Source organism: Barbus barbus (assembly GCF_936440315.1).
Source record: "Barbus barbus genome assembly, chromosome: 10".
NCBI lineage: Eukaryota > Metazoa > Chordata > Actinopteri > Cypriniformes > Cyprinidae > Barbus > Barbus barbus.
The window spans coordinates 8,671,215-8,685,639 of NC_136738.1; the positions used below are offsets into that span (position 1 = coordinate 8,671,215).

General features: G+C 39.2%; 1 protein-coding gene across 2 annotated transcripts; it reads left to right on the forward strand.

Annotated features, from left to right (window-relative positions):
* The first annotated feature begins 480 nt into the window (after window positions 1–480).
* Window positions 481–13,616, forward strand: LOC306876124 (transcription factor Sp3-like). 2 transcript variants are annotated; one of them, XM_079427079.1, is made up of 8 exons: window positions 481–666; window positions 921–991; window positions 1,128–1,241; window positions 6,455–7,441; window positions 8,275–8,491; window positions 9,495–9,585; window positions 9,781–9,977; window positions 11,061–13,616. In XM_079427079.1, exons 1-8 carry the CDS (start codon window positions 660–662, stop codon window positions 11,378–11,380), a joined length of 2,004 nt encoding a protein of 667 aa, XP_079283205.1. In that variant the 5' UTR covers window positions 481–659; the 3' UTR covers window positions 11,381–13,616. The 2 variants fall into 2 exon arrangements, with proteins under 2 accessions (XP_079283205.1, XP_079283204.1); XM_079427078.1 differs by having other exon boundaries at window positions 498–666; window positions 9,396–9,585.
* Window positions 13,617–14,425: the final 809 nt, after the last annotated feature.

Sequence of the window (14,425 nt, forward strand, 5' to 3'; positions counted from 1 at the left end):
GACACATTTTTGTAAAAGATGCTGCTGCCTTCTCTATTCAGACTGATCTTCAGAAATTACTGCATATCATTAATCATTCCTGTTACTTCAGAAACACTTGACAGAGCTCAAGTGGCCTCTTACATTAAACCATAAACCTCTTAATTGCTGATTACAAGACCATGAAAAAATGATGTATCATCAGTTTCCCAGCTTGTCTGAATGAGCAGAGTGAACTAGTGTTTTTCTTGCAAAATATATGTTAGATAAGAAAAAAATAAGATTAAGGCTTTCTTGCTAATAAACTAAACGGGTAATGAGGTAAATTAATCAAAACCAGTAACAAAACAAACCCTGTAGTTCACTACACTGACGGAAACTGTACATCTTCACGGACAAAACTTGAGGGACAACGAAACATAGGAAGCAACCCGGTCAAAATGACAGACATCCCGTCCATCCAATCAAAAGGCGAGTTCTCCAACCTGCTCTCCAATGAGAGGAGAGACGAAGGGCGGGACTTCCGGTCGGTGACGCAGTTGGCGAAGTGGATGCCCCGCCGTCAATCAAATTAGGAAAAAAAACAAACTGGACTAAAGCGAACGCAGGCACTGATTAAAATAACCATGCTCGGAGTGTAATGAAACGCAAATATCCGTCTTCTTGAAAGAACTCACGTAATGACCGGTACGTAGCATCTGAAGAGCGTGGGAATGGTCGCTTTGAATCATTGTGCAGGCTATGTTTATGCTAAGCTAGGCTAATGTTAGCAGGCGGGTGAAACTGAGAGACTAAGATCCGCGGAGGAAAGAAATACAGAGCTCAAATCACCCATAAAGCTACACAACGCTTCTGTTATAACCGATGAAGCCACCTATGTAGCGAGCGCGCCGACTGACGGGCTCTAACGGCTGTTTTGTGTTGTTTTGTGTGTGTTTAAGCGCCTGAAGGGCCAGTGAAAGCGGGAGTCATGGCGGACAGCGGCAGCGCTCAGGACGGCGGCGCGGAGCAGGTAAACCGGATCGAATCCACTCTTCTCTTATTCTCTAATGGTTGTGCTTTAGTGAAGTTTTCACTTTGTTCTGTTAAAACACTTGTACTTCCTGTGTGGCCACCCCCTTTCATTTATTAAACCCGCCCATCGTCAGGACGGACAGCCCTCGCCGCTCGCCCTACTCGCCGCCACTTGCACCGGCCTCGGTTCGCCCGCCCCCGGAGCAGAGAACGGGGCTAACTCCAATAATAATGCTGCTGCTGGAGGGGTAAGTCAGCAACTACAGATCTCACCTTTATTAGACCGTGGATCGAGTGTGAGCCCGGCCGTGTTTACTCTGAACGGGTGTATGTTTATACTCGAGTCCGAACCTAAAGGGTCAGATCTGGCTTAGTCTAAATAAATTCTGTAAATTATGCACCTGATTCATAGTACAGTTTATTCTTAACAGGAACCATTCAAACAGATTGGAAGACACGTTTGTGTTTTAGTTGCTTATTTGTTGACTTGGACCTGCATGGAAAAAGTCAAAGAATGGATCATGATATGCTTAATTTTATAGATGAGATGTACAAACTTTTCAGGGAATAGGTTGTAATATTGTCAGTCATTCAGATGGCTGGACATGGAGCATATGCACATACATGTAAGATTAAAAAGTTTTGGGATCAGTAAGATTTACTTTTATTCAGCAAGATGCATTTAAAAATAGTTTTTTATAAAAATAAAATGTATTAAATAAAAAGTGACAAATTTTGTATGTTGTAAGAAATTCAAAATAAATGTCAATTTTAAATGTCAAAATTTTACAATTATCAAGAATGTTGAAAAACATCAGTCTCTACAAAAATATTAAGCAGCACAACTATTTTCAACTTTAATAAGAAATGTTTTTGACAAGCAAATCAGCATATTAGAATGATTTCTGAAGGATCATGTGACATTGAAGACTGGTGTAATGATGCTGAAAATTCAACTTTAATATCACATGGTTAAATTATATTACAAAGTAAAATCAAATAGAAAAGTTATTTTAAATTGCGATAATATTTTACATTTAATATTATTTAATATGCTAATATTTATTTAAATAAATTTCATTCAGAAACAAAAAATTGGAAATTTATTTAAATGTAGGGGCCTATTTTTCCAGTTTTTTAATTTCTGAAAAAATAAAATAAATAAATATAGCCCTTGGGGATGCACCGAATGTTCGGCAACCGAAATTGTTTGGCCGAATATAGCAAAGAAAAACCTCTTTCGTGGTTCGGATGAATAAGCGAAAAGACGGAATAAATTAAACTGAACAATGATGTGACGCGATCAAATAGAGGCACGCACTAATGCAGCAAACATGTCTGCAGTGTGAAAGTATTTAAAACAGTCGGAGAAAGATGCAAAAATCATTACAAGCACCGACAGCGCGAGACAGCTTAATATTGTATCGCAATGTCTTTGATGAGAAGAGGAAGGGTGGTTGTTGCTTTTTACTGTATGATGATTGAATTTGTGAAATGGCCGTAAACAATTAGTAAATAAATTAGAAAATGTTATGTTTCTTAATACACCCATGAGTTGCGTGTATTTATTCTGACAGTGCTGCGTGAGCTTGTGGCTCTATCTTCTTAATAATAATTCTCTATCTCCCAGAGGAAGTTGTGGCCTAATGGTTAGAGAGTTGGACTCGTAATCAAAATGTTTCGGGTTCGAGTCTCAGGCCGGCAGGGATTGTAGGTGGGGGAGTGAATGTACAGCGGTCTCTCCACTCTCAATACCACGACTGAGGTGCCCTTGAGCAAGGCCGATATTTGGCATTTTTCAAATATCGGCATCTGCCGATAAGTTTTCCTGTTTGGCCGATGTGTTTGAGTCGGGACTTTTATTATATAGTGCTCACATTCTCCCTCTAGTTTGCTGTTGTTGTTCACAGTTCTAACACGGATAGAAGTCTGTCTAATAATCAGATAGAACTGTTAAATAAAGGAATTAAATGCATACAAAAATTATTATAACGATTGCTTTTATATTATTAGTAATAGAAAGGCAAATATTATAATACTTTCTTGTTTGCTGTCAGCATTCAGCAAATACGCATTTATATAATTTAAATAAATCTTTGAATGACTAATGCACATTTAATTTCACAAACCTTGCAAACTTAGTCGGATCCAGTTGTGAGATCTTGTGAAGTGTGCATTTGTATCCTGCATGATCGCGTGTTCTCTGTGTGACGGTCAGTCCATGTGAATTGAATGTGGACAGGAGGAGAGTTCAGCTTCACTGGAGACTCGCGATCAATAAACATTAAACTCATGATTTCAAATGATGTTTTATGCTTTTGCCCACTGCCATATTCATGTAATTTCCACTGAGAGCTGTATGTAAAATTAGTGTTACCTTGGCTTTATTTGAAAAAATAGGATTCCCAATGCACACAAACTTCCCAGAATAGTGAGTGCCCTGTTGGTTACAGCGTTTACTTCCTTTTTAATTATATTTTTATTAAATATTTATTTTTATGAAAAATACTTTGTCATCTAAAGTATAAGTGTGTTTAACATTTATTTTTTAATTTAATTATTAATTTTCAAATGATTTCAAATTTCTTAAATATAAATAAAAAATCAATGAAATTATATCGGCTTTATATCGGCCACCCTGCTTTCCAAGATATCGACATCGGCTGTCAAAAAAACAATATCGGTTTACCACTAGGTGCATCCCTAGTTTGTATATATGGTAAGCAGTTAAAATTTGTAATCTTTTACTCCCAAAAGGTCATTTAAAGTCATTGTTGTGTAAAGCATCAAACAGCCATTACAAAAAGCAGCTTCAGCAAGAAAGATTCTTTTTTTATTCAACATTTAATTTATTACATATATTCTTTTGGACCATGAGGGTGAGTAAATGATGGCAACATTTTTGGGTGGGTGAACATTTTTATGATGATTATTATTATTACTATGGAAATATGAAATTATTTCTTTAATTAAATGATGCTCTAAATAATAAACTAAAACTGCCAGTAGGTGGTGGTAATTGTCTTAATGATTAAGTCAGAGGCATTTATTAATTCATTTGATTCGTTCAAATGGCTGATTCTTTCAGGAGTGAAGTAAATGGTTCTTTATGAATGGTCCATTGGTTCATTAGGCTTGTTCGACTTCAAGCGGATCATCACCATCAGACCAATCGGTGTATATTACATCAGAGAGAGCAGACGCCTCTGCATGCTTTTGAATTGCTCTCGTAGTACTTTGATGTCATACACCGACCGGTCTGTGCAGCGCCGCTTCAGATCCAACGAGCCTAATGGTTCACACAATTCGTTCAAAATGTGGACCAAGAAATGCCCAAATATACAGTATCTCACAGAAGTGAGTACACCCCTCACAGTTTTGTAAATATTTTATATCTTTTCATGTGACAACACTGAAGAAATTACACTTTGCTACAATGTAAAGTAGTGAGTGTGCAGCTTGTATAAGTATAAATTTGCTGTCCCCTCAAAATAACTCAACACACAGCCAGTAATGTCTAAACCGCTGACCACAAAAGTGACTACACCCCTAAGTTAAAATGTCCAAATTGGGCGCAATTAGACATTTTCTCTCCCTGGTGTCATGTGACTCGTTAGTGTTACAAGGTCTCAGGTGTGAATGGGGAGCAGGTGTGTTAAATTTGGTGTTATCGCTCTCACTCTCTCATACTGGTCACTGGAAGTTCAACATGGTACCTCATGGCAAAGAACTCTCTGAGGATCTGAAAAAAAGAATTGTTGCTCTACATAAAGTGGTGTAGGCTATAAGAAGATTCCCAAGACCCTCAAACTAAGCTGCAGCATGGTGGCCAAGATCATAGGTTCCACTCAGAACAGGCCTCGCCATGGTCGACCAAAGAAGTTGAGTGCACGTGCTCAGCGTCATATCCAGAGGTTGTGTTTGGGAAATAGACGTATGAGTGCTGCCAGCATTGCTGCAGAGGTTGAAGGGGTGGGGGGGGGGGTCAGCCTGTCAGTGCTCAGACCATATGCTGCACACTGCATCAAATTGGTCTGCATGGCTGTCGTCCCAGAAGGAAGCCTCTTCTAAAGACGATGCACAAGAAAGCCCGCAGACAGTTTGCAACCTGTGAAGCTCTGGTGAACTCCATGCCCAAGAGGGTTAAGGCAGTGCTGGAAAACAGTGGTGGCCACACAAAATATTGACACTTTGGGCCCAATTTGGACATTTTCACTTAGGAGTGTACTAACTTTTGTGGCCAGTGGTTTAGACATTAATGGCTGTGTGTTTAATTATTTTGAGGGGACAGCAAATGTACACTTAAACAAGCTGCACACTCACTACTTTACATTGTAGCAAAGTGTAATTTCTTCAGTGTTGTCAAATGAAAAGATATAATAAAATCTTTACAAAAATGTGAGGGGTGTACTCACTTCTGTGAGGTGTATATATATATAGCTTCTCATTCAAACCAATAAGTTCTACTTTGGTTTCATCCATCCATTAAACCTTTCTCCAATAGTCCTCTGGCTTGTCCACATGATCTTTAGCAAGCAATTTTCTTTTTGGAGCACAGTGGTTTTCTTCTTGCAACTCTGCCATGCTCTCCGTGGTTGCTCAGTGTTCTCCTGATGGTGGGCTCATGAACGTTAACATTAGCCAATGTGAGAAAGACCTTTAGTTGCTTAGAAGTTACCCTGGGAACTTTTGCAACCTCGCAGACTATTACACGTTCTGCTTGGGAGTGATCTTTGTTGGTTGACCACTTCTCGGGAAGGTAACAGTGGTGTTGAATTTGCTCTATTTGAACACAATCTGTCTGACTGGATTTGTGGAGTCCAAACTCTTTAGAGATGGTTTTGTAACCTTTTCTAGCCTGATGAGCAACATGAACTCTTTTTCCGAGGTACTCCGTAATCTCCTTTGTTCGTGACATGATTCACTTCCACAAACATGATCAGACTTTGATAGATCCCTGTTCTTTGAATAAAACAGGTCACGTACTGACATTTAATTTTGCCACTCACAGATATGCAATATTGGATCATTTTCCTGAATAAATAAATGACAAAGAAAATAGTTTTGTCCCATTTGTTTGATTGGGTTCTCTTTGTCTACTTTCAGGACTTGTGCGAAAATCTGATTATGTTTTGGGTCATATTTATGCAGAATTATGAATATAATATGAAATCATAGAATGATTTATTTTGCAATTTTGTTGTTTGCTAAAAGGTAGATATCAGTGGAAAACTGGATTGTTTTGAGGGTCACATGTTCAGTAGTATTTCAGACCAAATTTAAATTTTCATACACGGGGTGGGTTTATCTGTAATCCATGGGGTCTATGTTTTGCATCTGTCACCATAGTAACAGCAAGAGATGAGGACGTGTTCTTTGTAACTGGATCTTCCTGTGTACAAGCACCGTTGTGGCATCACTTTGAATATCTTGTTCTTTTGTGAACCTGTTTCCTTCCTAGAACGCAGACTTCTCAGTGCAGTTAACAGGGTCATCTGAAAGGTGGGAGGCGGTGAAGGACGACTCTGGTGTCCTGCATCTTCCCGGCACGGGTATAGTCACGTCCAACGGACAGTATGTTCTTCCTCTCCAGAGCCTGCAGGGTCTCCAGAACCAGCCCATATTACTCACGTCAGGGACTGACGTGTCCGCCGGTGCAGTGCCTAACATCCAATACCAAGTCATCCCTCAGGTGCATACGGCCGAAGGGCAGCTGGGTTTCTCTGCCGTCGAGGGGGCCTCAATGGCGCAGGACGCCGCAGGGCAGATCCATATCCTCCCGGACGGCACCCAGACCATCAGCGTCACAGGCACAGACGTTCTCAGCAACAGTCAGAACCTCATGACCCAATCTGTGCACCAGATCCCACAGGTGTCTCTGGGAAGCTCTGCCTTCAGCACTCAGGGTCAGGTGGTCACTAATGTGCCTCTGGGTTTGCCTGGTAACATTACCTTTGTGCCCATTAACAGCGTGGATCTGGACTCTCTCGGGCTCTCGGGAGCCCAGCCGATCGCCACCGGCATCACAGCTGACGGACAGCTGATCATGACCAATCAGAGCATGGAGAACTCTGAGGGCTCAGCCAAAGCAGGGGAACAGCAACAGACACTCAACTCCAGTGCAGCCGCAGACATGTTTGTGCCTACCACGTCTACAGCGTCCTCGCAGCAGCACACCAGCACGATAGACGGCACCGGCGTGTTGACACAGTCTGCAGCGGGAGAGCAGGGAGACGGGTCAGGCTACCTCAGTCAGGGCACGGTGCAGGTGTCTGGAGGCCAGCAGGTGATCCAGTTACAGCAGTTACCCTTGCAGACTGCTGACGGTCAGGTGTCTGCTCAGGCCCAGCAGTCTCTGCAAAACGTCCAGCTCATCAACCCAGGAACATTCCTCATCCAGGCCCAAACCGTCACTCCGTCAGGACAGATACAGTGGCAGACCTTCCAGGTATGAGGTTATAAATCAGATTGTTTTAAATTACATTTTTAGATTTGAGAATTTACTTTTTTTTTTTAACTATACTGAATTTGTAAATATTGCACTGCTGATACAGACACACTGCACTAATAAAACATAACTTTCTGCACCACTGTTCATAAGTGGCCATGAAAACCATAGCAAACATACAGCTTGACCAGTGACCACCATTCGAGTAGCAAATAGACAATGAATCATCACAAAAACTGATTAGTCTTTATCATGTTTTGTTACTGATGTTGAAATTCAGTAAAAAGTCACAACTTGCATAAATATGTCGAAAACATTACTTTTGTGATTTGGTTACGGTGTGATTTTTGGTGATACCTTTTTATAGCTTTTTGCTCAAACATGGCACTCAGTGACTTAATGCCTGTCCACACCAATAACGAGGAATTTATTAGCATCCACACCCAACAGCTTTGTTATCTGCTGCTTTAAATGGGCAAGCTCTTTAAACTCGTTTGGAGTCTCATTGGCTGTCAATGTTTTTATTGTTCATCAGTAGAAAAAAAAATAGTTTTTAGAGTGATTCCTACAATATAATTTCTTTGTGATGTTATCATTGTAGTTATAGTGTATGAACGTCCTTACTCTCAAAGAATTAGAACAATTAATTAAAACTGAATAGTTATCATCTTTCGTGTGAAGAACTTTAACAGTGTGGATGAATTGCAGGAATGCAGACAGACTCTTTAAAGTAACTATTTTTGAATTAAATTAAGATGACAAGCCTGCTGTGCTTTAAAAATGTTATGAAAAATAGTTAATTATTTTTACATTCCACTAATCTGTCTGTGCAGGTCCAAGGAGTTCAGAACCTCCAGAACCTTCAGCTCCAGACGGCTCCAACTCAGCAGATTACTCTGGCCCCGGTGCAAACGCTGTCTCTGGGTCAGGGCGGTACACCTGTCAGCCTGACCTCCGGACAGATGCCTAACCTGCAGTCAGTTACTGTGAACACCATGGGCCAGGCAGGCATTCAGTTCCAGCAGTCTGAGGACACAGACAGCACTGGAGGTACTGCAGCTGGTGTTTTAAGAAGACTGATTAAAATGTCTGTAGTAACCTTTTCAATAGGGGAGAAAAAACATGTAGATAGTTGTAGGGCCCTATGAAGTCGGTTTCACTTTTTTTTTTTTTTTCGTAAAAATTCATTTTATTTTTTTAGTCATAGTGTTTTCCATTTTAATTTGTCTAGAGCCCATTTTTATGGTTTAATTGTTAAAATTAAAATAAATAAAAAGAATGTCTAATCAGTTGGATTCATATAAAATTTTAATAATTTCTTAATTTTAACACTATTAGTGTCCTGTGGGATGTTTTATTTATTATTATTATTATTACTTTTTATTATTTATTTATTTCGGAAATTGTTGCGTTTTTTAAATTCAGTGCATACAAATCCAACTAAATTTTTGAACTAATCAAATTTAAGCAGTTCCTTTATTTTATGGCAAACAAATTGCTGCACAACAGAGATTTACTGATTAGATTAAAATTGGGTGGTATTCCTTAAATGTTTTCATTCTACTGTACAACAGTTATATTTCTGTCACAATTTCTTTTATTTCTTTTTCAAATAGAGCGGCATTTAATACACAGCCGTAGTTCACTGACAAGCTCACTGTTCACAGTTCACTGAACGCGATATTGTGTAGCTTGTCAGTGAACTACGGAACATGGAACCGGCTTTACTGACGAGATGCGCACAACAATCGTGTTCGATATATCGCCCAGCCCTAATTCCATTCATGTTTTCCACATCATGGAAATCATAGAGCCCTATAAAGGTGACCATCTAAAGTAAACCAGATGAAGCAGTCCAGAAGAATCATTTAGAATGACATTGCAGAGGGTAGATGTGTTTAGCGGTAATGATGCAGTGCTGTTAGTGTAACGCTGATCATACTATACTCTATAGATATTCAGATTAAGGAGGAGCCTGATTCGGAGGAGTGGCCTCTGGACAGTAGCTCTACGCTGAATGCCAATGACCTCTCTCACCTTCGTGTTCGTTTAGTGGAGGAGGAGATGGAGGGATTGAGCCAGGAGGGCAAACGTCTGCGCAGGGTCGCATGTACCTGCCCCAACTGCAAAGAGGGAGGCGGGAGGTGAGATCACACTGCTGAGAGCACATTTCCTTTAGCACGTTTCCTCACATAGTTTTGAGACACAGTACAATTTCTGTGTTTATATTCATATGTAACACAGACACCCCATGGTGTGTGTTTGACTACATGTCTTCATCACTGGATGTGTGTAATATATTTCCATTCTGACTGTACATTTCTAATTATATGTTGTAGGGGATCTAACATGGGCAAGAAGAAACAGCACGTGTGCCATATAACCGGCTGCGGAAAGGTATATGGGAAGACGTCTCACTTGAGAGCTCACCTGCGCTGGCACTCAGGAGAGAGACCCTTTGTCTGCACCTGGATGTTTTGTGGGAAAAGGTTCACGCGCAGTGATGAATTGCAGCGACACAGAAGAACACACACTGGTACTCCTTCTCTCTCTCTCTCACACACACACACACACACACACGTAGTGACTCCTTCTGTTCTAAAACCTAGCCAACTGCTTACATAGGCAGCTAGTGTCTAAGGCAACATCATGACCCATATAGAGTCTGAATTGAAACACTCAGTTTGACGTTAACAGGTTGCTAAGGTAACAGTGCAGCTTAAAAATAAAACAATATTGGGTATGAATTTATAATATTGAACATTGTAATTGATGCTTTAAGCTTTCCTCCAATGTCAGCTATATATAATATATTACTGAAAATGTCTGTAAATAATGTATCTTCCAGCATAGGATGATGTCAGTATCTACATTAACAATGATTTGGGTCAAACAAAAATGATAATTTATCTGAAAATTGTGTGTGTAAACTGGGTTCTGTCAACAAACATACACTACCTTTCAAACATTTATAGTCGGTAAGAGTTTGGAGATTTTGTCTTTGAAAGAAATAAATATTTTTTTATTTAGCAAAGTTGCATTAAATTGGTCAAAAGTGACTGCAAAGTTTTCATTTTGTTGCAAAAAATTATTTCAAAGGCTGTTCTTTTGAACTTTGTTCATCAAATAATCCTGAAATAATAAATATATTATGGTTTCCACAAATATATTAAGCAGCACAAACGTTTAACATTGATAACAATAAAAAAAGAAATGTTTCTTGAGCAGCAGATCATCATATTAAAAATTGGTTTCTGAAGGATCATGTGACACTGAAGACTGGAGTAATGATGCTGAAAATGCATCTTTGATCACAGGAATAAATTACATTTGATAATATATTAAAATTGAAAAAAAAAATTTAATAACATTTCACAATATTACTGTTTTTACTGCATTGATCAAATTAATAAAGCCTTGCCGAGCCTTTATTATATTAAAATAAGAGACTTTATTTAAAAAAAAAAAAATCTTACTGACATTTGACTTTTTATTTTTTTTTAGAAAATGCATATCTTTAATTGAGCTTTTGGAGCAGACTTTGTGCAGAGGGTTTTGTAACAGCTTTTCTCTGTTCTTTTTCTCATTTCTGTATCATTCCTCATTTGACCATTACCAGGAGAGAAGAAGTTTGTGTGTTCAGAGTGTTCGAAGCGGTTCATGCGCAGCGATCACCTGGCCAAGCACATAAAGACGCATCAGAACAAGAAGGGAGGGGGCGGAGCCATGGTGGCCAGCGTGGGTGGAGCTATGTCCTCGGACAGCATCATCACGACCGGCGGCACCACACTCATCCTCACCAACATCCAGGCCGGCACCATGCAGGGCCTGGCCACCGTCAATGCTACCGTCAACACGTCTAGCTCACAGGACCAGCTGAGCACAGCCGAGATTCCTCTGCAGTTAGTCTCTGTATCCGCCGGGGACACGGCCGAGTGACAAACCGCTGCTCTGAGATGCAGCTGAACTCTTTGTTAGACTGCCAAGGTTTCCGCCTCTTCCTGTATGACATCACATCCTTTTCTCCCGCAACCTGAGACTTCATACGTCGATTCCATGCTCACGCATTTACCTTGCTTTTATACCTTTACATATTTACCCTCCTTTACGTAAATATGTACATTTACGTGAATGCATATATATACACACACATATACATATATATATATTTTACAAATATAGAATTATTGGGGGTTTTGTTCATCTTTTTATGGGGAAGCATTATTTCTTGTTTTCACATAAAAACACTGAAATGCCTTATATTGTATTATAAGCTGCCGTGTACAAAGCTCGAGTTCTTCATGGGTGTCTAGCATCTGTTTCAGTGTGTACTTGTTGGAATGAGAATAATCGTGTTGTGTAAGGAATGCAGCGGTGGTGACAGACTGGTGGCTGATGTTAAAGGAGCAGCTTAGCCAAAAGTGAAAATTCTCACATTATTTATTCCCCCTCCGTTACAGCATTACAAACTTGTGCGGTTTTGAGTGAGAATTGTTTTCTTTCCATGCAACAACACTTCCATGTCTGTCAAGCTCCAGAATGGACAAAAACTAGTCCATGTGATTAGAATCAGGTTGTGTGAAAAACAGATCCAAAATGCAAGCTTTAATTCAGTGAGTCATCCCCATCAGCTGTATGACTTTTTCAGACTCTGCATTTTATGTCACCGGCTTTGGTTGGATGGGAAGTTAAGCATCTGTTCCTCACACAAAGCTTCAGAAGAATGTAGCGTCTTGGGTCTGAACTAGTTCTTTTGGAGCGGGGGAGTAAGTAATAGCAGAATTTCTTATTTGTGGGTGAGCTGCTTCTCATTTTAATTATAGGTCGTAAGTGATATTCGTGGTGCAAGTTCCCTATATAAGGAGGAAGATGTAAAACTTTGGAGAGAAGTCTGCCATTGTGCTGTTGGGAGTCATGAAGGTGTCCAATAGTGTCTTTACATGTCTTTGATGCTCCTCATGAAAATGCATTTGATTTATTTTATGTAGTTTTATTTTGTGTACGTAAACCCAGGCCTGGCAAAGGGGAAAAATATGAAACAATCATGTAATTAAAAGCATTTTATGTATCATAATTCTCAAAAGTTGATCAGATCTTTCAATATAAATTTGTTGCGAATGAAGTCTTTTTTGAGCAAAGTGATATTTATATACATTGTAACCTGGATTTGTGGTGTCCACAACTGCTTTTCTAAGGAAAAAAACTCCCTTTGGCTTTACTTTTTTAAAGAACTGGACTGTAATCAGCGCCAAGAATCATTTGTATGAAATTAAGCGGTTTGTAGATTGCCAAATTTGATAAATAGAGAGAATAACTCTTGATTTATGTCTGATGGTTTGCAGCATTAATATGCAGTTACATGTACTGTGTGTTTCAGGACCAAACGAGCAGCTCTGAGTGTCTGGTGTCAATCTAGCGTGTGCTGTGTCAAAATACTTCAGTAACAGCCTATTGGGATGTGTTAAACAAGCAAAAGCGTGGCAGGACCTTTGTGGTCACCTCACAGCCTTAACCGTGTGGTGATGTAGGCGACGTTCACGGTGGTCAATATGTAGGTTTTGAACCCCCTCCTTTGTTCGCTTACTGTAGCTGTGAGTCTGACGCCTTCAATCACAGAGAGCGATTGTCCTCAGGAGTCAGGTAATGAACGTTTTTTAAGGAGTTCTCAAGGTTTTATTTGAATACACTGCAGGTCATCAGGGAGGACGCACCCATTTGCTGTTAGTTCATGTACAAGTATGGCTTTGTTTCCATGTACTGTACAATTATTCTCCTCTGATCTGTTTTTATTCCTTCAGCTAATCATGTCTCTTTATCTACCGATTTTGAGTACCGTTGCCAATTTTTGTGTTGGGGATTTTATATCTCCCGTAGCCAAGTTTGTAACGATCAGGAGTTTGATTGAAAAGGTCCAGCGGGGTTAATGGCAGATAATGAAACACTATTTTGTTTTCTGATTTGATAAGGGGTATTCTGTCACAGTGATCCAGAATTGCATTTTTTTTTTTTTTTTTTGTCTTTTCCTAGTCTAATTTGATTTTGTTCATTATACATAGCATCTTAACATGTCACTTTTATATTTTTATTTGCTCATTTTTCCAAAAAAGCTTCGGACTATTGTACAATGCCCACTTTTGAGGGCAGCTGTTTATTTCACACTAAAATGACTAAACATAATCCTGTGCTTGTCAGTTGTCTTATTTTAACAGAACACTGATGCTTATACTTGCACACAACAGTAAAAATAGATAGTTGACAAATAAGAACCATACATTTTAATCACCCCCATCATAAAAAAAATAAACAATTTAAATTAAAACTATTTCTTCAGCAGGGATGAAAAAATGTGAATAGGAAAAAGCATATGTGCAATACATCTATTTGCACTAATACTACAAAATGTATTATTGAAATGTTCAAATTTTCATGTTTGAAAACCAATCACTTCAAATTCCTGTGTGTGTGTGTGTGTGTGTGTGTGTGACCTTTGTGTGTCAAGTCCAGTAGATGTCACTGCAGCAACAAGACCAGAGCAGGATATCCAGTCTCTGACCGCTTCCTGCTCTCTAAATCCTGACATATTCCTCATCTCATGTGCATTTAGAAGCTTCTCTGACATATTCAATGTTAAAATATGTATTAAAAAGAGCAGGCACGAAGAGCATCCTCCCAACCCACCGTTTTACCCCCTTAAATTGCATATGAAATATGTTGTTTATTTTTGAACTTGCTCAAGTGTGAACAAAATTCCCCTCCATGCCTTTTTCATTTCAATTTAGAAATACACTTACAGCAATTTCCTCTTAGAGGGGCTTATAGATCAGAGTCTGTTTTAACTGTTGTCAACATTAAATCCAGCTGTGTGGAAAATTGATTTGGATAGTTGACAATGTATTTTAAATGTTTTTATAACATATATAATAATGTAATGTTATTTTGAAGAATGTTAGTAACTTAAACTGTTTCGGTTCCCATTGACTTGGA